The sequence below is a fragment of the Callospermophilus lateralis genome, chromosome 3, assembly GCF_048772815.1.
Source record: "Callospermophilus lateralis isolate mCalLat2 chromosome 3, mCalLat2.hap1, whole genome shotgun sequence".
Classification (NCBI taxonomy): Eukaryota; Metazoa; Chordata; class Mammalia; order Rodentia; family Sciuridae; genus Callospermophilus; species Callospermophilus lateralis.
Window position 1 is genome coordinate 67,395,955 of NC_135307.1, and position 27,840 is coordinate 67,423,794.

At 36.1% G+C, this 27,840-nt stretch overlaps 1 protein-coding gene across 1 annotated transcript; it reads left to right on the top strand.

Moving 5' to 3' along the window:
• Sgpp1 (sphingosine-1-phosphate phosphatase 1) lies at window positions 1-27,654 on the top strand. The gene is made up of 3 exons (XM_076850388.2): window positions 1-838; window positions 21,504-21,593; window positions 25,236-27,654. The coding sequence occupies exons 1-3, from the start codon at window positions 155-157 to the stop codon at window positions 25,785-25,787; spliced, it is 1,326 nt and encodes a 441-aa protein (XP_076706503.1). The 5' UTR covers window positions 1-154; the 3' UTR covers window positions 25,788-27,654.
• The last annotated feature ends 186 nt before the right edge of the window (window positions 27,655-27,840 follow it).

A 27,840-nucleotide genomic window follows, 5' to 3' on the forward strand; every position in this document is an offset into this window, starting at 1 on the left:
CGCAGCGAGGGAGGGGCGCGTGGCGGCCGCTGCGGCCTGTGGCGCCGTCACCGGCAGACTCCAGCGCGTCGAGCAAGGCGCTGCTGCCGCTGGCTGGGCGCGCGGAGACGGTTCGCAGCGCTGGGGCTCGGCTCGCCCTCCAGGTCCCGTTATCATGTCGCTGAGGCAGCACCTAGCCCAGCTGGCTGCCTGTCTGCAGGAGCCGCAGAAAGTGGCCCGTTTCCAGCGTCTGTGCGGGGTGGAGGCGCCGCCGAACCGCTCAGCCGACCGGAGGGAGGATGAGAAGGTGGAAGCGCCGCTCGCCGGAGATCCCCGGCGGCGAGGGCGGCAGTCAGGGGCGGCCGAGGGCCCCCAGCCGCCCGGGAGCGACCGCAATCAGTGCTCAATCAAGCCGGACGGCAGCGGCGCCCCCAACGGCATGCGGAACGGGCTGGCGGCCGAGCTGGGCCCGGCCTCGTCGCAGCGCGCGGGCTCCTTGCGACGCAACTCGCTGACAGGCGAGGAGGGCGAGCTGGCCCGCGTGAGCAACTGGCCGCTCTACTACCTGTTCTGCTTCGGCACGGAGTTGGGCAACGAACTCTTTTACATCATGTTCTTCCCTTTCTGGATCTGGAACCTGGACCCCCTGGTGGGTCGCAGGCTGGTGATCATCTGGGTGCTGGTCATGTACCTGGGCCAGTGCACCAAAGACATCATCCGCTGGCCGCGACCCTCCTCGCCGCCGGTGGTCAAGTTGGAGGTCTTCTACAACTCCGAGTACAGCATGCCCTCCACCCACGCCATGTCTGGCACCGCCATCCCCATTGCTATGGTCCTCCTCACCTATGGCCGCTGGCAGGTAAGCCTCTCTCTGCTCGCCCCGCTCAGCCTCGGGGGTGTCAAAGAACTCTATGCTCTTTACAGCTGTTTTAATTTGGCCATTTCCCTCCCAAACTTCTTTTTGCATAGGTTTTCACAGTACCGGTAAAGAGGCCCTTTTTCCGTTAAAAAAAAAAAAATGTTGGGGGGAAACCTAGAAGACTTAGCCAGTTAAATTACATTTTAATCGCGTACTTTTCACGCAAAGTGTAAATATTACATTTTTCATGCAGTCATATATTATCATCGGACTTTGGCTGAGTTTTCAAATTGTTTTAATTCTTGGGATGCATCGTGGAAGTGGATTTTCTTAATTGATCGCTTAGTAACTGAGACCCAATTTCACTGTAATATATGGTGACTTAAAGCCCCATACAGATTCTGCTTCCGACACAGGTAGAAAGTCGTTCGCTCTCTTGTGAGATGGTGTTTACAAAACCGTGGTATAGTTCCGAAACAAACATGCTCATGCTAGTTGCAAGCAATAAAGTAACACATTTTAAACGAGAGCGGCTATTTATGGAAGTTAATGGAGCAGAGTCTGAGTTCTGTTTTTAAGGGATGTGGTTGCTAATTTGCTGATAGACAGCGTTTAATTCTGGCTCACTGATCTGTAGAATCAAGTTTGTGAGCTGTTACAGTACTATTGTCACGTTAACTGTAAAAATACATGTTTTAAAAGTTATTCTTGAAGCTAGGGTTCTCAGACTAATGGGTTTGTAAAAATGGTGAATATGACAGTAGGGTCAGACTGAGAGCCAGGGATGAGTTTTTAATCATTTTTATCTTGCCTTCTTCCTTTGACCTACCAGTTTTGAGTTCTTTATGGTTCATAAATGTTATTGGTTTAAAGACTAGTTAGCTTTCATATAGACGAAATATCTATTCTCCAATTACTGGGCTTGTTTTTATCTGTCTTAAATTATATGATTTGTTAGTCTTGCAAACCAGTCCCTTAAGAATAAAGCAGAGGTCTGGGGTTGGCGGCTTAGTGGTAGAGCGCTTGCCTAGCCTGTGTGAGGCACTGGGCTCGATTCTCAGCACCACATACATATAAATAAAATAAAGGTCCATCAACAACTAAAAAAAAAAAAAAAAAAAAAAAAAAAGGATAAAGCACATAATTATGAAGAATCTAAGGAAGCAGATTTCCTGCATTTTTAAAAATGCACAAGATCATCTTATATTGAGAAATAACACATTCTATGTAAAACTCCAGTATAATAAGCTATAATAAGCTTACTTAGCCCCCATGCAAATTCAGTATAGGTAAAATCTTGTCCCCATGGATAGCTCTGTATAGTGTTTCTCTTATTGGAACATACAGAATATGTGATGTGGGTATTGAAAGTGGCAGATTTATTTGGGCTGGGGTTGTGGCTCAGGGGTAAAGTGCTTGCTTAGCATGTATGAGGCACTGGGTTCCATCCTCAGCACCACTTAAAAATAAATAAATAAAGTTATAAAAACAAAAAAGAATGGCAGAATTAGGAGGGAATAGTACCATACAAAGTTTCTTCCTATGTAACCAAAGGGAATACACAGTGACATTCAGATTATAAACCAGTGCTGCCTGTTTTGCACAGTAGATAAATACCTCAAAATTTTCATTTGATCTGAATATTTCAGAATTTAAGATTGCCAGTGAGTTGTATTTAGTGGGATATTTACTGGCTAGATGATAAAATGTCTCTTATTTTCACAAGACTCTCAGCATTCTAAGGTTGGGAGGCCTATTGTAATGTCTCCTCAGTGAGTAGTTTTGTCATATGCTATTAATATTAGCAATTGAAGTAAGAGAAAATAGCTGTTTTTGCTTTTCATTTATTAAGGACACATGCTAACAGGAAGTCTGAAAATAGTACTTCTGAATTGTTTATGGGCTGTAGATAACATTTTAGGATTATTTGAACTATTAGAACAAGTTTTACATTATAGATTTTGAACAATCTAGTATATATAATTCAGTGTTTGGGGGAATTTTGTAAATATGGTTTTAGAAATTTGAGCTAACAAAAATGTTAAGAATCACCTACTCTTAAACATGTCCTTTTACAGACGTGGAAAGTGACCAATCACATCAGAATTAATCTTGTAATGGTTTGTTTGTTTATTTTTTTGTTACTGGTAATTGAAGCTAGGAGTGCTTTATCACTAAGCCATATCCTTAGCCTTTTTTATTTTTCATTTTGAGATAGATCTTTCTAAATTGTTGAGGCTGACATTGAATTTGCCAGCCTCCTGCCTCAGTTCCAGTCACTGGGGTTATAGGTATATGCTACTGTACCAGCTAATCTTATAATGGTTTAAATTTCGATATTTTATGTATCTTTCCTCTAAATTTGAGTAAACTCCTAAATTTGTATAATTGTTTTGGGGGGAAAAAATCCCTTACATAAAAGTTCTTTCTTTACAAATGTTTGACTATAATAATTCAGTATAAAAATCAAAATGACTTTTTTTTGTTGCCTTTTAATTTTTCCTTGAATCCTTTTTATGTATTCCAAACAAAAGTTATCTTCGTTTGCTCAAGTTGTTTTCTATCAGTGAGTATTGTACTGCATTGTAGGCTGCTATTTCCAGAGTGGATTTAAAAAAAAGAGAGAGAGAGAGAGAGAGACAGACACTGGGAGAAGAATTAAACAATGAAAACCTGGTGTTTTTCTCATTACCATCAGTTTTGGTAGATAGTCTTGTCCATTTATATGACCCAAATGCTTGCTTGGAAGAGGTCTGGATTTCTTTATATGTCTGTGATGCTGAAATGCCTCTCAACTGAATTAGCTCATGTACCTTTCTTTTGGCTGAGCATGACTACTTCACTTACCCTCCTTGAAATTTGCTCAAGATTCATCTCATATATGGAGTCTTAAGTTAATCCTTTGTGTTTCATTATTCTTCATTTGTCCTTTTTTTTATTTTTAAAAATCTTTATTTTGTTATGTATGCTCTTAATTTATTCTTAAAGTGACAGTATACAAAAACAAATCAGCAGAAGTACAGATTTCTACAATTTACTCCCAGAGGTTGTGATCCATTACATAAATGACTAATATTCAGGAACTGGAGTAAGTTCCCTAAAGATTAATATGAGCTCCTTAGAATATATTTTATATTTCTCCAAAATAATCTTTTCTTAAAAAGATTGCTGTCTCAGCCTCTTTGCAATTCCAGTCTTCAAGTCTTTGTAAGGTATATTGGAATAGTATAGCTACAAGCAGTTGCTTGAAGGCCTTTTTTGAGGGCTGGAAATGGAGCTCAAGAAGAGCCCTGGTGCCACTTGTAAAAGACAGATGGGTTTGATCCCCAGCATTGGAAAACCAACCAACAAACAAAGAAACCCAAAACAAAAAACCTTATCTATCTTTTATGATGACATGAAATAGAAAACAATATGGCATTCCCATGAGGATTAAATAACTTAAGGTCCATTGGCCAATATAATTATTATTGCTCTCATTTTATTTGGAAGTTTTTGTAGCTTGAACTGGGAGAAAATTAAGAAATAAGGAGGGGCTGGGGTTGTAGCTCAGTGGTAGAGCGTTTGCCTGAGGCACTAGGTTCGATCCTCAGCACCACATAAGAATGAATGAATAAATAAATAAATAAATAAATAAAGTTATTGTGTTCATCTACAACTAAAAAATATTTTTAAAAAAGAAATTTGGAGCATGCCATATAAAGAACATAATCCTAGTTTTAAAAATCTAAAATAAATGAAGAATTTCTTTTGCATTTATGTTTGCATTTTTTTTAAATTTTATTTTTGAGTTGCTGTTGGACACAATACCTTTATTTTATGTGCAGGGCGAGTGCTCTACAGCTGAGTCACAACCCCAGCCCTGCATGTTTTTTTCAGAAATAATTTGTTGTAATTGTTGTTATGCCCTTGGGCATGCTAAGTGAGAGCTCTACCACTAAGCTACACTACCATCCCCAAATTCTTAATTTTTAAATAATATGGCATAAAACAGGTTCTAAGTATATACTTGCTTTAATAATGTTTTAGTTGAAGTTTATCTTAAAGTATACTTTTTCTAATAATAATAGGTACATGTTATTATTAATATTTATTTATTTTAAAAATATTTTTTAGTTGTCAATGGTCCTTTATTTTATTTATTTACATGTGGTGCTCAGAATCAAACCCAGTGCCTCACACATATAGGTAAGCACTCTCCCACCAAACCACAACTCCAGCCCCTTATTAATATTTATTAAGGACTTACTGTGGATGAGACATTGTTTGAAATATCCATTACCTCATTTAACTTATTTTTGTAATATTCCAATTTAGTCCTGTTATTAACTCAAGTTTATGGATGAGGTACCAAGGACTTTATGTAATTAAAAATTAACACAGGTAATAATGGCAGAGGCTGGATTGAAATTTTGACACTTTGAATCAAGGTCTTACATAGAAATCTCATTTCAAGTCATGCTCTGTGTATAATTTTTATAGTGTCTTTGTAAAAATAAATGCTATTTTAAAAATAACAATTAGGTTCTTAAAAAATAAGAACAGCTTTGTATGCCTTGAAAAGATAACTTGTGTTTGTATATGTACATACGTATGGAGTATCCACAAATATTTGTGTGTCCTTTTGTTTTTGTTTTGAGATGGGGGTCTTACTGTTTTGCCCAGGTTGGTCTCAAATTGGTGGGCTCAAGAGATCCTCCCTCTTCAGCCTCCCAAGTAGGATTACAGGTGCAGGCTACTGTACCTGACTTCAAATATTTGTGCCTTAAATGTGTTAAATGTTGACTTCTCCCCTGCCTTCCCTCTATTTACCTAGTATAAATAAAAAATTCGATAAATATCTGTAATCCTAGCAATTAAGGAGGCTGAGGCAGGAGGATGGCAAGTTCCAGACCAGCCTTTAGCATCTTAGTGAGACCCTCAGCAACGTAAAGAGACACTGTCTCAAATAGAAAGGACTGGGGATGTGGCTCAGTGGTAAAGTAGCCATGGGTTCAATCCCCAGTAAAAAAAAAATAAATAAATAAAAAATAAAAAAATAACAGAGCTTTGGAAAAGAAAAGATGTTCTATCAAAATACAGTTTATTGGTTGTGGCTCAGGGGTAGAGCGCTTGCCTAGCACATTGGAGGCACTGGGTTTAATCCTCAGCACCACATAAAAATAAATAAAGGCATATGTCCATCTACAACTAAATAAATTTGTTAACAAAAACAGTTTATTGTATATAACAGAGGAAGATATCTGTGGGGTCATTAAAAAATAAAGGGAAGAAAAGCAAGAAATAAGGGCCAAAGAAGTGGATCATAAATAATAAAGACCAAAAGAAGCTCCAGGAGACCAGGGAAGTATGCATGTGTGAATATGTGACAACAGATTCCATCAATATGTACAACTGTGAAGCACCAATAAAAAATGTGGGAAAAAAAGAGCCACGGAAAATGGATTACTGTGGTAATTCTGGGAAGAAACAATTTATTAAATATTGTCAATACAATATTATGCTAGTTTTTAACCTAGCATAACACTTGTATTGGAATTTCACATTTTCATGATTTTATAAATGCTTATTACAAATTCTTGGTTTAAGATTAATTGCAGTTCTCTATTTAAATAAGTAATACATTGATTGTAGAAAATTCTAAATTTACATAAAAATGTGAAGAAAAGAGTACAGTTCCCTTTTCTTTGTCCCAGTTACTAGGAGTTCTTTTCTACAGAATTTATTGTATTTTTCTTGTTTAGCTTTCCAGAGATAGTCTTTACTTTTATAGATGTATATTTATATATTTCATTTTTCATACAAATGGTAACATACTATATTGTTCTGGCTCTTGATCTTTTTTTTTTTTTTAACTTAGAGATATATTGTGAGGGGTTGGGAATGTAGCTCAGTGTAGAACACTTGAATGGCAAGGACGAGGCCCTGGGTTCAATTCTCAGTACACAAAAGTGAAATAAAGTCATACACACACACCCACACACACATACACAATGATTTTTCTTTTCTTTTACTCAGAAATTAATAAATACTAATTGTGCTTGTGATTATCTTAATGTTTTACATGACTTAATTCTTTTAATCCCCATAAAATCCTATGGCAGTATTACCACCACTAATTTTCATAAGAAATTACATATGTTATAAAGCCAGAATTCAAACCAGGCATCTGGCTATAGGATACAAGAGTATTGCATTATATTACCATGTTAATTCATTGTGTTTTATAGAGACAGCTATCTTATTTTTTCACATTTGCACGATGCGTTCTAATATATAAATATAGCCTAGTTTAATAGGTTGAACAGTCTAGTACCTTTAGATTTTCAGTCATAAAATATAGAGATACAGTGATTATTTATATGTTTATTAACACATTACTGTGTCAAAGATTATATGTATTTAAGCATGTGTTGGGGTATATGTATATAATCCCAACTACTTGGGAAGCTGAGGCAGGAGGACTGCTTGAAGTTTGAGACCAGCCTGACCAATGTGGGCAGCACAGTGAAACCCTATGTCAAAAAACAGTAGAATACAGCATATACATTTGATTTTCAACAGGTAATGCAATATTGCCATTTATAAAGATTGTACCTATTTACATTCCTACTAGCAATATATGACAGTACCTGGTTCCTACACTCTTACTGTGACAATATATTGTCAAACTTATTGGTCTTTCCCCATTTTAACAAATTTGCATTTTTATTATTAGTAAAGTTTAAAGAGCTTTATCTAAGTTTATGACCATTTATGTTTTCCTCTTTTGTGAACTGTTTATTCTCTATTTTTTAATTAAATCATTGTTATTTTGCTTTTTATTAAATATTTTTTTAGTTGTAGATGGACACAGTCAGTACTTTTATTTATTTTTATGTGGTGCTGAGGTTTGAACCCTGTGCCTCACACATGCAAGGTGCGCGCTCTACCATGAGTCACAATCCCAGCCCCATGCTTTTTTTTTTTTTTTTAAACTGTATTACATCTTTCCTCTTTTCAGTAGTTGCTCCTTTTTAAGTAATTTACCACTCAGGTATAACATAGAACCTTGCAATAGTATGCTACCATTTTCCCACCTCCCCTTTTTGTATTATAACACATATTTATGTATATATTATAAAGCCCATAATACATTATCATTTTGTATAATGTTTCAGAATGTAGTTTAGAATGTGCTAATATAGGTTTGGAGCTGGTGAAATTTTCTGCCTAAACAGCTTTTTTCACGTTTTCTAGTTTATATCTGTCAGCAGTGACATTTTTCTTAGCTTTATTCATTTTCTCCCACCCCCTCCTTTTTTTTTGTGGTGCTGGGGATTGAATCTGTATATGCGAGACAAATACTCTACCAACTGAGCTATTTCCCTAATCCTTAGCTTTATTCTTTGAAAAATATTTGGACTTGACTTTGGAAAAATATGTTCATGAGATACAGAATTCTGGGTTGATTTTGTTTTTTTCTTTCACCACTTTACATATATGGCTTCATTATCTTCTGGTTTCCATAGATATCAGCATGATGTCTGCTGTAGTTCTTATCTGTAATTCTTTGTATGTAATAATATGTCTTTTACTGCTTTTAAGATTTTCTTTGTCACTAGATTTGAGAAATTTTAAAATGATATGATTTGATATGTTTTTATATTTTTTCTTAGGATTTATTGATCTTGTCAGTGGGTTTGTACTTTATTTTATATGGAAGATGTGCAGCATTATTTCTAGAAAAAAATTTTCCTCTTCTGTTTCCTTGTAACTGCCTGCCACAACACATTCTCTGCTTTGGGAATTCCAGTTTCATGTTTATTTGCAGGTCACTCATGCTCTTTTTGTTTGTTTTTAATATTTTTAGATGTATTTGGACATAATACATTTATTTTACTTATTTATTTTTATGTGGTGCTGAGGATGGAACCCAGGGCCTCCCACGTGCTGGGCGAGCTCTACCACTGAGCCACAACCCCAGCCCCTTTGTTTTGCTTTTTGTTTGGCTGTGGCTTTGCTCTGTGTGCTTCCTTTTGTATAATTTCTATTGCTATGGCTTCAAGTTCACTAATTTTCTACAGTGTCTAATGTTCTGATAATTTCATCAAGTAAGATGGGATATAATTTCAGATACTGTGTATTTTGAATCTTTTTAAACCTTTTAAAAAGTCATTCATTTCTCAGCTTAATGTGTTTATAAGGCTTTTTTTAATAGTTGTTTTAAGGCCCTTATCTATTAATCCTATGATCTCTATCATGTTGGTGTGTTTTGAACATTTCTCCTGCTTATGGATTGTATTTTCTTGCTCCTTGGTTATTTTTTCAGGGTTTTAGACTTTGTTTTATCCCTTTAAATAGTGTGGGACTTTGTTCTGGAGGCAGTTAAATTACTTGTCAGCTTAATCCTTTTAGTCTTGCTAGGATGGGTCTAGAATAAACAGCCTAGAGTTAATTTAGCTTCATGACTTAGGTGGTAACCTTCTAACTGCTCTACACAGTTTCATCTTTCCACTGCTTGGTAGTAAGAATGCTAAACTTACATGAACTTTGGGGATTCATAGCTTATTTCTTTCTAGTAGTTTGTCTCCAGCCTGGAGGACATTCTCCCTATGCTTGAAGATTAATACTTGGCCATGAATTTGCATAGTTCCCAGTGAGATGCTGTACTCTTGATTCCTTCTTCTCTGCTACCTCTTGGGAACTGCCTGCCACAACAATCTAGGGCAATTTTTTTTTTTTTAAATACTGGGGATTTAACCCAGAAGTGCTTTACCACTGAGTTACATCCCCAGTCCTTTTTATTATTTAAAAAAAATTTAATGTTGAGACAGCATCTTGGTAAATTGCTCATTGCCTTTAATTTGCAATCACTGCCTCAGTTTCCTGAGTAGCTGGGTTTGCAAGGGTGTGCCCCCAGCTGCTTTTTTTTTTTTTAAATATGATAACCAATTCCCCACCTTCCATGGTAGGAATTGACCTCAGTGATGCTCTACAACTGAGCCATATCCCTAGCTCCTTTTAGTGATTTTTTTTTTTTTTTTTTTTTTTTTTTTTTTTACTTATTTATTGTTGTGACAGTGCTGGGGATTGAACTCAGGGGCTTTACCACTGAGCAACATCTCCAACCCTTCTTAGAAAAAATTTTTTATCTTGAGACAGGGTCTTCTTGCTAGTTGCCTAGGCTGACCTTAAACTTGGAATCCTCCTGCCTCAGCCTCCTGAGTTGCTGGGATTACAGGCATGTGTCATTGTACCCAGCTACATAATAGTTTATTGAATCATATTCCAATTTCATACTATTCACCCATTTAAAATGTACATTTGAAGCAGATATGGTGGCATGTTCCTGTAGTCTCAGGTATACAGAGCTGAGGCAGGAGGATTGCTTGAGCCCAGGAGTTCAAGACCATCTTGGGTAAGACCCCATATCAAAAACAACAAAAAACACAATTCAGTAGTTTTTAGTATATTTATAGAATTGTGTAACTGTTACCACAATCCATTTTAGATCGTTTTCAACATCCCTCAAAGAAAGTCCTTATTTATAGTAGTCATTCTCCATTTCCCCCCAATCTCTAGGCAACTACTAATCTACTTCATGTGTATATAGATTTTTCTATTCTGAACATTTCGTATATGTGCAAACATGCAATATGTAGTCTGTTGTGACTAGCTTTTTTCACTTTGCATAATGGTTTTTTAAAATATCCATTTCCCAGCATATTTTTACATTTCACTCATAGCATATATCTGTGCTATAAGCCTTCATTTCTTTTTTTTAAAATTTTTTTTTTGAGAGAGAGAGAGAGGAGAGAGAATTTTAATATTTATTTTTTAGTTTTTGGCGGACACAACATCTTTGTTTGTATGTGGTGCTGAGGATCGAACCCGGGCCACACGCATGCCAGGCAAGCGCGCTACCGCTTGAGCCACATCCCAGCCCCAGCCTTCATTTCTTTAATTGCTAATTAATATATATTTAGGTGGGCATATCACATTTTACTTATCCTTTCATCAATCTATGGCCATTTGGGTTCATTTTTTGCTCATTTTGAATGACACTGCTACTAATATTTTTGTACAAGTTTTTACATGGAAATAATATTTTTCTCTTGTGCTGCTTAATAGTTTTGTTTATTTGGTAATGGGGGTTGAACCCAGGAGCGCTTAATCATTGAATCACATCCCCAATCCTTTTTCATATTTTATTTAGAGACAGGGTCTCTCTGAGTTGCGTAGGGCCTCACAGAGTTGCTGAGGCTGCCTTTCAACTCAAGATTTTCCTGTCTCAGCCTACTGAGCCGCTGGGGGATTAAAGGCATGCGCCACCACACCCAGCTTGGTTTTTGTTTGTTTTGAGAAATAATCTTCCTGTGTTGCTTAGGTTCATCTCAAATGCCTGGACTCAAGTGATCCCTTCACCTTAGTCTCTCTTACTAGAGACTGGTACTTCTACCGAGGCATGTGCTACCAAGTTGTTTACTTACTTACTAGTTTTGAAGCCCTAATTTATATTGTAGTAAAATTAGCCTATTGTGTATGGTGTGATTTGGAAATGTGTTTTCCTAAATTGTTAATTTTCTTATGACTTTGTAATTTTTGTCAAACAGAAAATTTTCTTTTATGTATTAATATTTTCTTTCATAGTTGCACTGGCTTTTATGTGACATTTAGAATAGCTTCTTATACTACTTTTATGATGGTTTTTCGTTGTTTTGTTTTAATTTGGGGGATGCTGGGGATTGATTGATCCTAGGGACTATATCCCCATTCCTCTTTGTTTTTTGAGACAGATTCTCAGTAAATTGCCCAGGCTGGCCTCAAACTTCTGATCCCCCTGCATCAGTTCCCAAGTAGTGTGGATTATATGTTGACTTGAACTGTCACATTTATCACATACTAAGTTTGTAGTTGGGTCTATATCCATATTTTTTTAAACTTAGAATTGATATGACTGATATGTGCAAAATTCTACTTTATCACATTTAAGATGGCTTTATATCTTACATTTTCAGAATTATTCTTACTGTTCCTGTTTATTTTTCTTTAAGTACTTTAGATTTAGTTTGTATAGAACAAAAAGAAAAATATCTTATATTTTTATTAAAAAGATAGTTGTAGTTGCGTGTGTGAATTTTTTTAATATTTATTTTTTCAGTTGGATACAATATCATCTTTATTTTACTCTTTTTTTTTTTTTTTTTTTTTTTTTTTTGTGATGTTGAGGATTGAACCCAGGGCCTCACAAGTGCTAGGCAAGCACTCTACGGCTGAGCCACAACCCCAGTCCGCATGTGTGAATTTTTAATTCACTTTCTCTTGGTTTTCTGAGGTATGAATCTAATTCCTTTCGTGTAGATAATAATAGATCTAGTACCATTTTTGAAGCCTATATACCCACCCACCCACACACACACACTTTTTTTTTTTTTTTTTTTTGGTATTAGGAATTGAACCCACAGGCACTTAACCACTGAGCCACATCCCCAGCCTTTTTAACTTTTGAGACAGAGTCTCACTAAGTTGCTTAGGGCCTCACTAAATTGCTGAGGCTGGCCTTGATCTTGTGATCCTTCTGCCTTTGTATTGCAGCCACCACATCTGATTTTTTTTTTTTTTTAACTTATCTGAAGTGCCACATCTGTACATATCAAGTTCTCATATATGTATGGGTCTGATTCTGGGTTCTCTGTTCTGTTTCACTGGTATGTTTGTGTCTTTATCAATAACATTATCTTTCTTGCTTTAATTGCTGTATAGTAAGATTTGATATCTGTTCATGCAAGTTCCCTACCTTTAAAGTTGTCTTGGCTAATTTGGGTCCTTGCTTTCAGTATATGCTATAGAATCAACTTTTTAATTTCCAAGAAAAACTCTGTACTTCATTGAAATTACAGTACATTTATAAATTAACTTTATAAATGAGAGAATTGATGGCCTTATAATATTGAGTCTTCTGGTGTGTAATATGGTAAATCTACTTATTATTTAGGTTTTTAAAAATATCTCTCAATGTAGCTTTATAGTTTTCTCCATATAAGTCAAACTTAAGATTCATTTTTAGCTATATTTTTGTTTCTATTGGAATTGATATTTTATTAAAATTCAAATATTTTAACTTTTTGTGGTTGAAATATAGAAATGTTGGTGCTTTTATACATCGTTGAACTTATCCTTAATTTAATAACTTGTATATAGATTCTCATGTGCTTGTGCTATTTTTATAGAGGAAATCATGTCAACAGAGAATAATAAGTGCATTTCTTTTGTTGCAATTATCTCTTTTTCTTCTTATTGAATAAAATCAAGATGATTATCAAGTATAATTTTTTTTGACAGGTGTCGTGGCATACACCTCTGATTCCAGCTACTTGGGAGACAGAGGCAGGAGAAATGCAAGTTTAAGGCCAGCCTGGCCAACTTAGTGAGACCTTGTCTCAAAACAAATAATAATTTTTTAAAAGGGGTCTGGGGATGTAGCTCAGTGGTAAAGTGCTTGCCTAACATGTATTGGGCTCAATCACCAATATTGCAAAAAAATTAAAGTTAAAAAAAAAAAAAATTCTGGGGCTGGGGATATAGCTCAGTTGGTAGAGTGCCTGCATGCACAAGGCCCTGTGTTCAATCCCCAGCACCACACACACACACAAAGTTTCTAGGCAAAATGGAGGGCCCTACATACATTGGTGTGAATAGAACATATGGTTCTTTTTTCAAGAATAGATCGGTATTTTTGGAAGATTCTCTCTCTAGTATAGAAAATAAATGACTAGCTGGAGGCAATACTGGAGATAGGGAGACCAGACCATGGAGAAGGTTATTTTACCATTTCCATGGAGAGAGAACAGGTACTTAGGATAGGGACCTAGATCAGTGTGGTTGGAAATACTGGCCTGCTGCCTGTTTTTTAATTTAAAAATCTGTTTTTTGTAGTGCTAGGGCTCCAACCCAGGTCTTATGCGTGCTAAGCACGTACTGTACCACTGAGCTGCACCCTCATACCTGCTGCTTATCTTTATGTGACTTATGAAGTATAAGTGGTTTTCACATGTTTAAATTGTTGTAAAAAGCCCAAAGAGTATTTTGTAGCATTTGAAAATTATGTGAAATTCAAAACTTTAATGTCTATAAAGAAAGCATATGGGAATACAGCCATGTCCATTCATTTTTATATTATCTGACTGTTTTTATGCTATATAGCAGAATTAAATGGTTGTGACATACATGAACTGTATGGTCCAAAAATCTTAAGTTGTATCTGGCTCTGTTAAAACTTTGCTTAGCCGGCAAATTGGCACACACTTGTAATCCCAGAGGCTCAGGAGGCTGAGGGAGGAGGACTGGGAGTTCAAAGCCAGCCCCAGGAAAAGCGCAGTACTAAGCAACTCAGTGAGACCCTGTCTCTAAATAAAATACAAAATTGGGGCTGGGGATGTGGCTCAGTGGTCGAGTGCCTTGAGTTTAAAAAAAAAAAAAAGCCCACAAAAAACAAAAACTTTCCCTAACGCCAGGTGTGGTAGTATACCTCAGTGACTCCAGAAGCTGAAGCAGGAGAATCGAAAATTTGGGACCAGCCTTGGCAACTTAGCAAGACACAGTCTCAAAGTAAAAGATAAAAAGGATTGGGGACGTAAAGCACCCCTAGATTCAATCCCCAATACAAACAAAACAAAAACAAACCTAATCCTGATAAGCAACAGTGGTAATAGAAAGATATGGATGAAATTGGTAGATATTGCAGGTAGAATTGACATAACATGGTGACTAACTGGATGGCAGTAGGGAGGGAAATAAAAGGAAGTATTATTCCTGGATATTGTGTTTGGGAACCTGAGAGAGAGCAGTTTGATTTGTGGAGATGCAAATAATGGAAGCAGGTCATATTTGGGTAAGTGCAGGGTAGAGTACAGAGGAGACTATTTTAGTTTTAGTTTTGTTGAGTTTGAAGTGTCTGTAAGATACTCATCTGCAGTTTTTTAGGGAGCAGTTCTATCCAGAAAGACATCTGGGCAGTTTTGGTGTCATCAGCAGGTAGGTGCAGAGTAAAGTGACAGGAGTAGATAACATTGCCCTAGGAAAGGACACACAAAAGAACAGAGGCTCTAGGGAGAAAGCTACCTGTAATAGAATCTGAGTCATTTGAGAGGTATGAGGTAACCTTAGTTGGAGGTTAGTATCTAACTAAGGGTATGTGTGTATGTAAAATAAACTCTGGACTAGCTTAAGGAAAAAGAGGGAGTTGTTTCCTCCACCCCCACCCCCAGACTAGGGGGGGAATCTGATAGAAGCCAAGGGCATGAAAGCTCTTCTGGGCCTCCTTGAGGGATTGGAGCCAGTTTCTAAAATGTGAGGAGAACTAAGGCCCACTGTCTGTCTTTGCTTCTTGGGATTACATAGTGTCTCTCATTCCTGCCCCTTTGTCCTCTCTCTCTGCTTTGCTATACATATGTCTGTGTCACCTCTGGTTCTATACTTTTTTTTTTTTTTTTTTTTGGTGGTGCTGGAATTGAACACAGGGCCTCTTAAATGCTAGGCAAGTTTGCTTTACCATTGAGCCCCAGCCCCACCCCTAGTTCTATACTATTTACAAGGTCAAGCACACAGCAGAGATGGTCTTTCTGACTTTATTTTGAATTACTGTCAGAAAAAAAAGAATATGATTAGCTCAGTCTAACCACTGAATCTGCTTCCCCAGTGCCAAGTATCCATTCCGGATTCAAACAGCTGTGATCAGGTGAGCAGAATCACACAGTGTAAGCATGTCTTCAGGCCACACTGCTGGGTTTACATGGGGAGGTTTTCAGAAGAGAGGGTATAGATTAGATAACCATAAAAAGAATGTACTCTAAGGGGGAAGCCAGAGGGGTTGAGGATATAACTCAGTTGTAGAGTGCTTGCCTTGCATGCACAAGGTCCTGGGTTCAATCCCCAGCACCACCAAAAATCCTAAACCTAATCCAACAATTTAACAAGGCCCTAAGCAACTTAGCAAGACTCTGTGTCTAAACATAAAAAAGGGCTGAGATGTGGCTCAGTGGTTAAGTACCTCTGGGTTCAGTCTCCAGTACTGGAAAAAAAAAAAGTACTCGGCCTCTCTGTTTTGTTTTTAGTTATTTTGTTTTAAGACATATATTACCCAGGTTAGTCCAGAACTCTTAGGCCCAAGCAGTCCTCCTGCCTAGGTCTCCCAAGTAGCTGGGAATACAAGTTTGTGCTACCATGCCTGCTTGAATTTATTAACTCCAGTTGGTTGGGGTGTTTTTGTTTTGTTTTGTTTTTGGCAGATCTTGGGATTTTCAATTTTTTAGAATCATATCTGTGAATAGAGATAGTTTTACTTTTTCTTTGCCAATTTAGAAGTCTTTCTTTTTCTTGACTAATTGCTATGACTAGAACTTCTAGTACAGTGTTACATAGCAGTAGCAAGAGGTGTCCTTCTTTTATTTCTAATCTTTTAAATTATTTTTTGTAGTTGTAGATAGACAGAAAGCCTTTATTTTATTTGTTTATTTTTATGTGGTGCTAAGGATGGAACCCAGTGCCTCACACATGCCAGGCAAGTGCGTGCTCTGCCAGTGAGCCATAGCCCCAGCCTTTATTCCTAATCTTAAGGGAAAACTTTCAGTCTTTTAATATTGAGTTTGGTGTTATTTGTATATATTTCATAAATGCCATTTATCATGTTGTAGAAATTCTCTTCTTCTGTTCCTTGTTCTTCAAATATTTTTATCGTGAAAGGTATTAAATTTTGTCAAATTCTTTTTTTTTTCTCACATCAACTAAGATGCTCATATTGGCTTTGTTTATTTTGAGGCTTTGTTTGGTGCTTGTATGCTTATAATTGTTATATCTTGTTGTTGAATTGACCCTTGTGTCAATATTTACTCTCCTTTGTCCTTTGGAATGGTTTTTGACTTAAGTCTATTTTGTCTGGTATTGAAATACCCACCTGGCTGTCTGTTATTGTTTGCACAGAATCTTTTTCCATTCATTCACTTTCAACTTTTTTGTGTCTTTGCATCTAAAGGTGAGTGTTTTTCACAATATATATATTTTCACGCTGTATTATTCATTCTGCCAAATCTCTGCCTGATTGGGGAGTTTAAACTGTTTCTGCTCAAAGTAATTAGTAGTAAGGAGTGACTTTTGCCATTTTCCTAATTTTTTTCCACCTTTTTTTATGCGCTTTTTGTTTCTCATTTTTTTCATTTTACTATGTTCAGTGTTGTTGTTTTGGATTCTCTTCTCTTTTCCTTCTGTGTATATTATATGCTTTCCTTTCGGTTAACATAAGGATTGCAGTTAACAACTGGATGGCGAGATGAAAGAGAAACCTGGAGTTCAGATTTGGTCATGTTACATTGTGATGCCTGTTAGACATTGAAACGGAAATATCTAGAAGGCAGTTGGATATCCAACTCTGGAATTTAGGAGAGAAGTCCAGGCTAGAGAAATAAGTTTAAGCCATGAGCATATGAACTGTATCAAGGGAGTGATGTAGAGAGGGAAAGGAAGTATCTGTAGGATTAAGCCCTGGGGTACTCCAAAAGGTCATGAAAAAATGGGGAAACTAATAGATGACTGAAAGTGATTAGTGTGTATGTGTGTGTGTACATATTCATATATTACATATTTTTAATGAATTATTTTTTGGCAAAGGATAATTCCACATAATTCTATTTTCCTTTCAGTTACATCTAAATGAAGACAGTGGTTCTAAATTTGTTTTTAAAGATAGTTTAACATAAAATTAAAGGTAGATATAATTTGGAAATTCTTAAATATGAAATAAATAAATGTAATAGATGAATTAGTTATACATAATTCTTCCTCACATGATCCCACTTTAGTTCTATTGTTCTTATTTAGCCTATCTAGTTTATTTCCTTTGGTCATTAAGATCTGAGGTCTTTATTTAAATCTGCTTTACGATTACTGATGGAATACTTTTTGCCTCCCTGCTCACTGGCTCAGAATTCCATTATTCAATGGGAAGTAACATGAAAGCCATCATGTAGTCAGAACTGAATCAGGTGTTTCTTATAAGGAATTTTTCTCAGAGCAAATTCTAGAGAAAATACCCTGAAGGCAGAGGCTAATGGCCTCCCCAAAATCAACCAATTGATTAAAATGAAATTGACTTTTCCCAACTATTCAACTCTTCCTCACAGTGAAGTCTGAAGGTGCCATGGATTAGGGGAAAAGGAAAGGCTAAGAGGGTTTTGCTTTATTTGTTAGGCTGTCTTGTTCTATTAACAACTTCTAAAAGATTAACAGAAATATCTAAAAGACTTGAGTTTCTACTGTAGAAATAGAAACCATGTTATCCTCCCTCACCTAGATGATACTATAAAAGCCTTCTAACTGGTCTCCTTGTTACTGCCTTTGATCCCCCAAATTTAATCTCAACCTAGCAGTCAATCTGACACTGCTATACTTGGGTTTATGTTTATTTTGGGGGATTGAACCCAGGGTCACTTTACCTCTGAACTACATCTCCAGTCTTTTTACAGTGGCCTCTCAGACTGTTCTTAATCTGCCCCCATTGCCTCTCTACCTCTGATGTGTGTTCTCTCTACTCTGACCACACTAGGTTCCTTCCCAGTCTTGGGGACTTGGCACCAGCTGACTCCTCTTCCTTGTATGTGTTCTTCCTTCAGGTATCTGCATGGCTAATTCTCTTGCCTGTATCTTGTCTTGCCTCAAATCTCAGCTGCTCAATGAAGTCTCCACAGACCTTCTTCTTCTTCTTCTTCTTCTTCTTTTTTTTTTTAAGTTGGACACAATACCTTTGTTTTATTTATTTATTTATTTTTTTGTGGTGCTGAGGATCGAACCCAGTGCCTTGCAGGTGCTAGGTGAGCACTCTGCCGCTGAGCCACATTCCCAGCCCCTCCACAGATCATCTTCTATATAATGTAACAGTAACCTGCCCACTAACACTTCCAAACTCCTGATCCCATGTCTATTTCTGTTTAAATTAAAGTAAGCTTGGTTATATTGTGGCAATGGCTTTACCCCCCCCCCCAAATCTCAGTGGTTTAACACAACAAAAGCTTCTCTCTGATTTGTGTTTACATATCCATTATGGGTTAGCCAACAGCTCTATTCACTTATGACCTTAAGGACCCAAGCTGATGCATAACCTATCTTGTTATGCATCTCAACATATGGTTTTCTTTTCCTTTTTTTTTTTTTTTGGTGGGGGTACCAGGGATTGAACTCAGGGGCACTCTGCCACTGAGCCACATCCCCAGCCCTATATTGTATTTTATTTAGAGACAGGATCTCACTGAATTGCTTAGCTCCTCAATTTTGCTGAGGCTGGCTTTGAACCTCCTGCCTCAGCCTTCACACATGGCTCAACATATGGTTTTCAAAATCACATCTCTGGGAAGAGAGGGTTCAAAGAATGATTGAAAGTGTCATAAGGCATACTCCACCACCCCCCACCCAGCTTATTGGCCAAAACTGGTCACATGCCCTTAATCTAACTGCCAAATGAACCTGAAATGTAGAGCATGAAAAATATTCATCATTATTACTGATTCTTTAACACCTGTTCTCTTTTTTTTCTCTATACCATTCATCATATTTTACATGTAATTTATATTATAATTTGCATATTTATGTGTTTGCTATTTTATGTTTTCCTCATCAGGAAGAGAAATTTGTTCTCTCACTGCCTACAATTTCTTGCATATAGAAAAGCCTTTGCTCATCTGTTCCTGCTGTTTGTAATCTTCTCCATCTTTTTAGCACTGTACTCACTCATTCCTTTCTCTGATGAAATCCTACCCATCTTTTAATCTTACTTAATCTAGGAGACTTTGTTGACATCTCTAAGATAAATTAACCACTTGTCCCCCAAGGGTACCTCTGAATTTTTAGTATACTCCTGTCAGTACTTACCTCATTGTATGGTTAAATGTCTGTTTGCCCAAGTAAACCAAGTTCCTCATGCATGGGGCACAGTGGGCAGTAGGGAATGCATAGGGAGCCTGTAAAAGAAACTAAGGATCTGAGCAAGAGAAATAAAAATAGGGATGTAGAAGAGATGACAGCAAGGAATATTTAGAAGGTAATACTTGGTAAGGCTAGATTAGTCAAGCTTAGTTATTGGTTGAGTAGAAGGATAAGAAAAGAAGTAAGGATAATTCATGTTTCTTATTTAGAATATTATAGAGCAAGTTTGTGTGAGTGATAGGATGATGAGTTTGTTTTGAGGTGGTGGGTTTAACTCCATAGGGACTTTGAGGTGGAGATACATACAGGAATTGGAAATTGGTCCTTAAACTCAGGGAAATGGATAGGTCTTCAGCATGCTCAGTACTAGTTAAAAAATAAGAAGGGCTGGGATTGTGGCTCAGTGGTAGAGCACTCACTTGGCATGTGTGAGGCACTTGGTTTGATCCTCAGCACCACATAAAAATAAAATAAAGGTATCGTGTTCATCTACAACCAAAATAAATGTTTAAAATAAATAAGCACACCTGTAATCCCACCGACCCAGAAGGCTGAGGCACAAGGATTTCAAGTTCAAAGCCAGTCTCAGCAACTTATTGAGATCCTGTCTCAAAATAAAATATAAAAAGGGCTGGGGTCATAGCTCAGTGAATAAGTGCCCCTGGGTTCAACTCCCAGTACCTCCCCTGTCAAAACAAAACAAAACAAAACCCCTTATTTGCACTAATGTTTAAGGAATAAAAAGAGGAAGATATACTCTTGGGTCAGAAACAAAAAAGTGAACTAGAGAGTGTGAAGCCAGGGCTCTCAAGGGTATTTAGAGTTTCAAGAAAAAGTGGAGGGCCATGTAAAATGTAGTAGAGAAGTCAAATAGAACAAATGTTACTAAATATTTACTACTCTCAAAATCTTCTTTCAACTCCAGTTCTTCAACCTTCTTGGCTTCAGTTTGGCTTTCAAATTTTGAGAAATTTGAGGTAAAAACTGCCCTGACTGTGCTTTCTCCTCTTCCTTTACAAACTTAGCATCATACCCATCCATTATTTCCTCCTTCCCTCTAATCTCAGGACATTTGAAGTCAGTTCTTCCATTGGTGCCATTGATACCAAGAGTTGCCTTTACTTTCTGTTTATGCTTTTTTCTTTTGGGAGGTTTCTGCTTCCATTATCTCACTGCAAATTTTTTCAGTATTAGCATTTGAAATTTTAGTGGAGGGCACAGAAGTGGAAAGCTAATTACTAAGTGTTAAATGTTGAATATGAGGAGGGGAAATGTCAATGCAAATTAGAAATAGTGATCACTGATGGAAATTAGGGAGAAAATTCTTGGTCCTCCTTCCCAGGGAAGTGAGGACATTGACATGGACCAGATTCAGGTGCTGTTCCAGCAACTCTAATTTTGGAACCATATTAAAATATGTCTTCTATCTGTCCTCCTCCTGTAGCATGCCAGTGATCAAATCTGTACTTCAGAAGCAAAAATGAGCCAGTTCCCAGAAAGAATAATGTAGAAACATGAAAATTCAGTCATTTGTTCATCGTTGGAAAAGTATTTCTTTAGTGTGTGACATGTGCTATGCCCTGAATTAGGTGCTGGGAGTGCAATGGGGAGTAAAAACAGTTCTTGATAACCCTGGAGTTAGTACAGTGATTTGGTTTTTATTTCTTGTTTGTATCTAACTTAATCTAACCAGTTTCACTTCTTTCCCTTATAGTATCCTCCTATATATGGACTGATTCTTATTCCCTGCTGGTGTTCTCTAGTTTGCCTAAGTAGAATTTACATGGGAATGCACTCCATTCTGGTAAGGAAAACATTGTTTTTAATGCTTTATTTTTTTCTGACATTGATGAAAATTTTTATAATTTTAATCATTTGCAAGTTTATATGAAACCTAAATGAGAAAATAGTTATTTTAAGTCTTATAACTGTTTTACAGAGTACCAGTATGATGACTTGTGAATTATGAATGTAGTAATCATGTTTCATAGAAATAGTGTCTCAGTTTTATATTCCTGTAGAATCTCTTTGGTGCCTCTCCTGTCACTGAACTGAAACCAGGTACTCTGTCCAGAAACCAGGGAGAGTATTAAGTATTAGTTAAGACTTAGTGACTGGTGGCTACGTCTTTACATATGAAACTCTAAATTTCTTCATTTTCCTATCAGTATTTTTAAGACTCACATCAGATATTTTATTTTGAGACTGTATTTACATTTCAAAAACAGTCACATGGGGAGGGGGCTGCTCTGTTTACAGCCACACCTATTCACTTCCTATCTCTTTCTATCCTATTGGCATCCCCTTAGTCCTGACCTGCATTATATATTGACCAGACTATCTCAGCAATTTCTTAATTAGTAGCCCTGCTTCCAGTTTGACTGCTCCATCTAGTATTCAGTCTCCTGATTAGTAAAATTTCCCACAGATGTGATGCCATGCGGAATTACATTTACTTAAATGCAGAGTGTTTCTTACCTCTATGATTTTAGGAATACCTTTGCTTGGAATGCCCTTTTCACTGTCTTGGCCTGGCTAGCTGTCCCATTCATTCTTCATGACTCATTGCAGATGTTCTTAAGCCTCATTACCTTCCCCATCTTCCCTTTCTTAAGACTGGTTAGGTGACCCTTCTTCCATTTACCCTTAATTGGGATGGCTTTTTTTCTTGTCTGTCATCTGCAGTGAACTGTAAGCTCCTTGAGAACAGAACTGTATATTTTACCCTCAGCATCTTTATCCTCAGCATCTCATGTGGCATCTTTTTTTTCCTCACGTGGTGTCTCTGAAGGCACCCTAGGAATGTAGATAAAGGATATAAGAAAAGACGTAATATGACAAAATATGAACTATTTCATGGAATTCTAAGTTTTCAAGTGGGTTGTATCATTTTTTTCTTGTCCTTTTATTGTCTTGTAAAATTGAACATATTTTATGATTCAGATAATCTATTCCTAAGCATATACTCTAGAGAAACAGTTGCAGATCTGTGCCAGGGAGCATCACAAAAAAGAACATAGGAGTAATGTTTATAATACTCCTGGTTGGTTTAAAAATAGATGCCAACTAAGGAAGCATTCAAGTTCAACCAGCTAATTAATCCAAAATCTGAAAACAATCTGAATGACCAGCAGTAGGAAAATGGATGAATTGTATAATCACACAGCAAAATATTATAGAGTTGTGAATGTGGTTGATCTACAATTATATATAATGAATGAATCTAAAAACCTTAATGTTAAGTATATTAAAAAAAAGTCAAAAGGGACCACAAGGGCCAGGCATGGTAGTGCCTGCCTATAATCCCAGCAGTTTGGGAGGTTGAGACAAGAGGATCAGAATTCAAAGCCAGCCTTAGCAACTTAGTGAAGCCTTAAGCAACTCAGATAGACCCTGTCTCTAAATAAAATATAAAAAGTGGCTGGAGATGTGGCTCGGTGGTTAAGTGCCCCTGGGCTCAATCTCTGGTACCAAAAAAAGGGCCCGGGGGCTACATTCTACATAGTAATATTTTTACAAAGCTCAGGAAGAAGCAAAACTAGATAATATTTTGCTTCAAGATATGTGGTAAAACAATTAATTCAGCCAAAATCCAGACTTGGAAATTGCCTCTGGGAAGGATACAGTGATAGAATTAGGAGTCAGTGCACCAATAGATCTGACAGTACTGGTAATATTATAGTTCTTTTGTTGGGCAGTAATTTCTTAGATAGTAATTTTGTAATTTCATATACACTTTATGTTTCTTTTTTTTTTTTTTTTTGCAGTACTAGGGATTGAATCTGGGGTGTTCTACCACTAAACTCTATTTCCAGTCCTTTTTATTTTTTATTTTGAGACAGGGTCTTGTTAAGTTGCTCAGGCTGGTTTCAAATTTACAATTCTCCTGCATGAGTCTCCTAAATCACTGGGATTATTGGTGTTTATTTCTGTACCTGGCTTATACCCTACATTAATTTTTTCCCAGTAAGAATTTTAAGACAAAACATTCGACAGATAGTCTGTTGCTCAACTATATTGAATGCTGTTGAGAATCGACCATTGTAGCTGGGTGCAGTGGTGCATGCCAGTAATCCCAGTGACTTGGAAGGCTGAAGCAAGAGGATTGCAAAGTTTGAGGCTAGCCTGGGCAATTTAGCAAGGCCCTGTCTCAAAATAAAACATAAAAAGAGCTGGGAATGTAACTCTGGTAGAGGACTCCTGGAGTCTGTCCTAGTTGAGGAGTGACCATTGTTTTTAGTGTCATGAAGATTGCTAGTATCCATGAAAAGTGTTGGTTTCATTGAAGGAGTGAGTATAGAAAAATATAGGAAGTGAGGACATGGACATAGGGACTGTTAACTCTTTTGACAAGATTTTCAGTGATACAGAGTAGATCTGGTTTTGGTTTCAAGGTAAAAATTATGGAACATGTTTGCATGTTTTCAAGAATAATTCAGAAAAGTTACTTTAAATACTAGCTTTATTTTTTGCAGTAAATTATCTTCTATTAATTCTTTTGTTTTCGTTCCTATATTCAATTTATGAATATGGGAAAGACATTAAATTAAAATTAAATCTAATTTTAAAATATTTTGCTAAATCCATTGACATACCTCTTCTCTTCATGTAGATATGAATTTTATTTTTATTTTTTGTAGTACTAGGGATTGAACCCAAGGTCTCTTGCATGCCAGGCAAGCATTCTATCTTTGGGCCACATCTCCAGCCTTGCCTCCTAAACTCTTTCCCTAACTACAAGAGTTCTACATGATTGGACTTCTACTTATCTCTTTGATATTTGAGGCATGCTGGATTTCTGTCAGTTCCCTTGAACTCGCCACTTTTCTGCCTCAAGGCCTTTGCTTTTGCACTTGGTATTCCCTCTGCCTGGAGAATCTTTTCCTCTAGCACTGTAAAGAAAGGTAGGGCTAGTTCTGTCTAAAATCTAATCTTTGCTTAGGTGTGACTTCCTCAGACAGGCTTCCCTCCCACTCTCATAGAGCCCTTCCCATCCTGTTTTACTTTCTACACAACGTTTGTAACTATCTGTCACTATAATATTTATCTGTTTTCTTACTTAAACACAGTTATCCTCAGTCTTTTCCACTCAAATGTAAGCTGTATGACAGCAAGTGACTGTTTCTTTGAATAATAAATATACTTCCTTTTCAGAAACAAAACTGTACAATGTAAGCACAGTTTATTGTTCAGAATCTGAATGTAAATTTGCGTATAGTGTATATGTTCTTAATTTATAAAAGGGTAAAACTATGAAAATAATCTTTTATTATTACCAGCAGATTTTTTTATCATTACAACCATTTTTAGTTTGTAAAGTTTACTTTGAGAATTGTAAAATTTATGTCTACTCAACTTTTGAAATGTGAAATATATACTATTTTTTAAATGCCAAAAATAGTATTATATTAAACAACTATACTAAACAACTTTTATCTTTTCCCAGGACATTATTGCTGGATTCCTATATACCATTTTAATCTTAGCTGTCTTCTATCCATTTGTGGACCTGATTGACAACTTCAACCAAACTCACAAATATGCTCCACTAATCATCATCGGTCTCCATTTAGCTTTAGGGATCTTTTCTTTCACTCTTGATACCTGGAGCACATCCCGTGGAGACACAGCTGAGATTCTAGGAAGTGGTGCTGGAATTGCATGTGGATCCCATGTTGCTTATAGCGTGGGTCTACTATTAGATCCTTCTTTAGAGATACTACCATTTACTAGGCCTCCCATTACTGTGACTCTGTTTGGAAAAGCCATATTGCGGATCCTCATAGGAATGATATTTGTACTAATAGTCAGAGATATAATGAAAAAGATCACCATTCCTTTAGCCTGTAAAATCTTCAACATACCATGTGATGATATTCGAAAAGCAAGACAGCACATGGAAGTTGAACTTCCTTATCGATATATTACCTATGGAATGGTTGGTTTCTCTATCACATTTTTGGTTCCCTACATATTTTTCTTTATTGGTATCTCTTGATGTGGAAATACTGTTTGTGATAAGAAAGGAAGTTATCAGTTACTGATACCTAAAAATATACTCTAAGTAAAAGATCAGAGTTAGGCTTTTGCAAGAATTTAACTTAAATAATTATTTAAGTAAATTCTTAAGAGTCAGTGCTTTTTATCATTGCACATCCAGATATTGTTTTAGGTGAGCTGAACTATTTCTATACTGAGAAAATGATTAAGTATCTATTTAGAATGTTCATGTAATGTTTGGAGAGTTTTGTGCTATTATGGATTCAAGTTATATATAATATATATTAAGGTACATAATATACAATTATATATCTAATATATGTTATATATAAAATAATATACCTAAGGTTTTTTTTTAAACTGTGGGGTGTATTATTAAATCAATAATAATATGCAAACAGTGTGCCTGTGTATTTGGAATTAATACAGGTATGTTATTAACAAATATATTTAACATTTATTTACTATGGGAGCCATTTCCTAATTGAATTGCATAATTAATAGACCAGAATTCATATGCTACCACATATTAATTTACTGCCTCTTTTTACACTGCCATCACCTTTCATGTTACCCATGATGTTGAACATGGGAGACATTTTTAATGGACCAAATTTTCAGAAAAATTAGTTTTTAGATTTTTTTTTTTTAAAGTTCTGTACACTGTGTTGAATGTACTTTTTTTTGCAACTGTTTTGTACATCAGTTTAATAATTCAGGTACTGAATTTTATTGCTTGCTAATTGTGCCTTTCTGTTGCTGAATTAAGAAATGCCATGTATACTGTGATATAAAAGACTAATTCTATCTTAATTACATATAATCAGGCAAATATTTAAAAAATATATGTCAAACTAACAGGGATTGAACTAAACCACCCTTAATCCTTTAGACCTTTATTTAGAAGGAAATGTGGAATGGGCTAAAATTTCTCACTAATTTATTGGAAAGCTAAAAGGATAAATATTTCCATTTTTGTAGGTATTTTTCTGTGTATTGTAAGTTATAGGAACAAGATATATTTTTTTGCACATTGTCTTGATTGTTTATACTGCAGGTAGATATTTCCAATGAATGGAAATGTAGTTGAAATTTTAGGTGGGACAGTGCAAATGCTTCATATGTAAAAACATTTTTCTAAATTTGGAAAGGATTGGATTGCCCACTGTTAACTTTTAATACTCATTTATTAGCTACTTAAGATAAATTATAAAATCTAAAAATAATAAGTATCAATCATTTAGATCCTATTATTTTTCCAACTTTTTATTGTTTTCACAGTGGAAAATTTGGGTATAGTATGTAACTATTTTTTTTGTCTGTGCCTTTATATTTTCAAGTGTGATTGTAATTAGATTAACATAATTTTATTTGTACTAAGATATTCATAAAGAAGAGAATTAATTTTCCATATAAATGAACATTAGGTATGGGATTACTGATTTTAGTGCAATATCTATGATTATCCTGAAATATCAATTCAGATGTATCTATTTTGCATAGCATAACTATTTGAGCTCATATTTTTATAATTCTGATTGAGAATTTAGGGACATGGTAATTTTTACCGAAACTGAATCTGATAATTTTAAATAAAGCAACTAAATTTGGGCTCTTTACCTATTAAAAAGAAACCAAGGCACTTTGGAACCTATCGGTACGTTGGAAAATGTGAAAAGAGCTTTTCTTTCAAAAATGTGTGGTTATTGAATGAATTTTGGGGTCTATGCTATACTATTAATTTTTATGTCTAGCTCAAAAGTATTTGAAAATATTCCATTTCTTTGTGTTTTATTATTTTCTGTCCTATGACAGTTCTATGCTAAATGTATTTTAAAATAAAAGTCAAATTCAAGATTAAAGGATGTTTGTTTTGTTGGCATTCTGTGCATCTGTCTCTATTATCTGGTAGAGAATTCTGAAGTATTCCCTTTCCCTCTTCCTCCCTCTCCTTGATCTCATTATTTTAATTAGTACATTATAATCTTATATATATAATAGGGATTAATTGTGGTATATTCATACATGGAGATAGCATGATTTGGGAAATT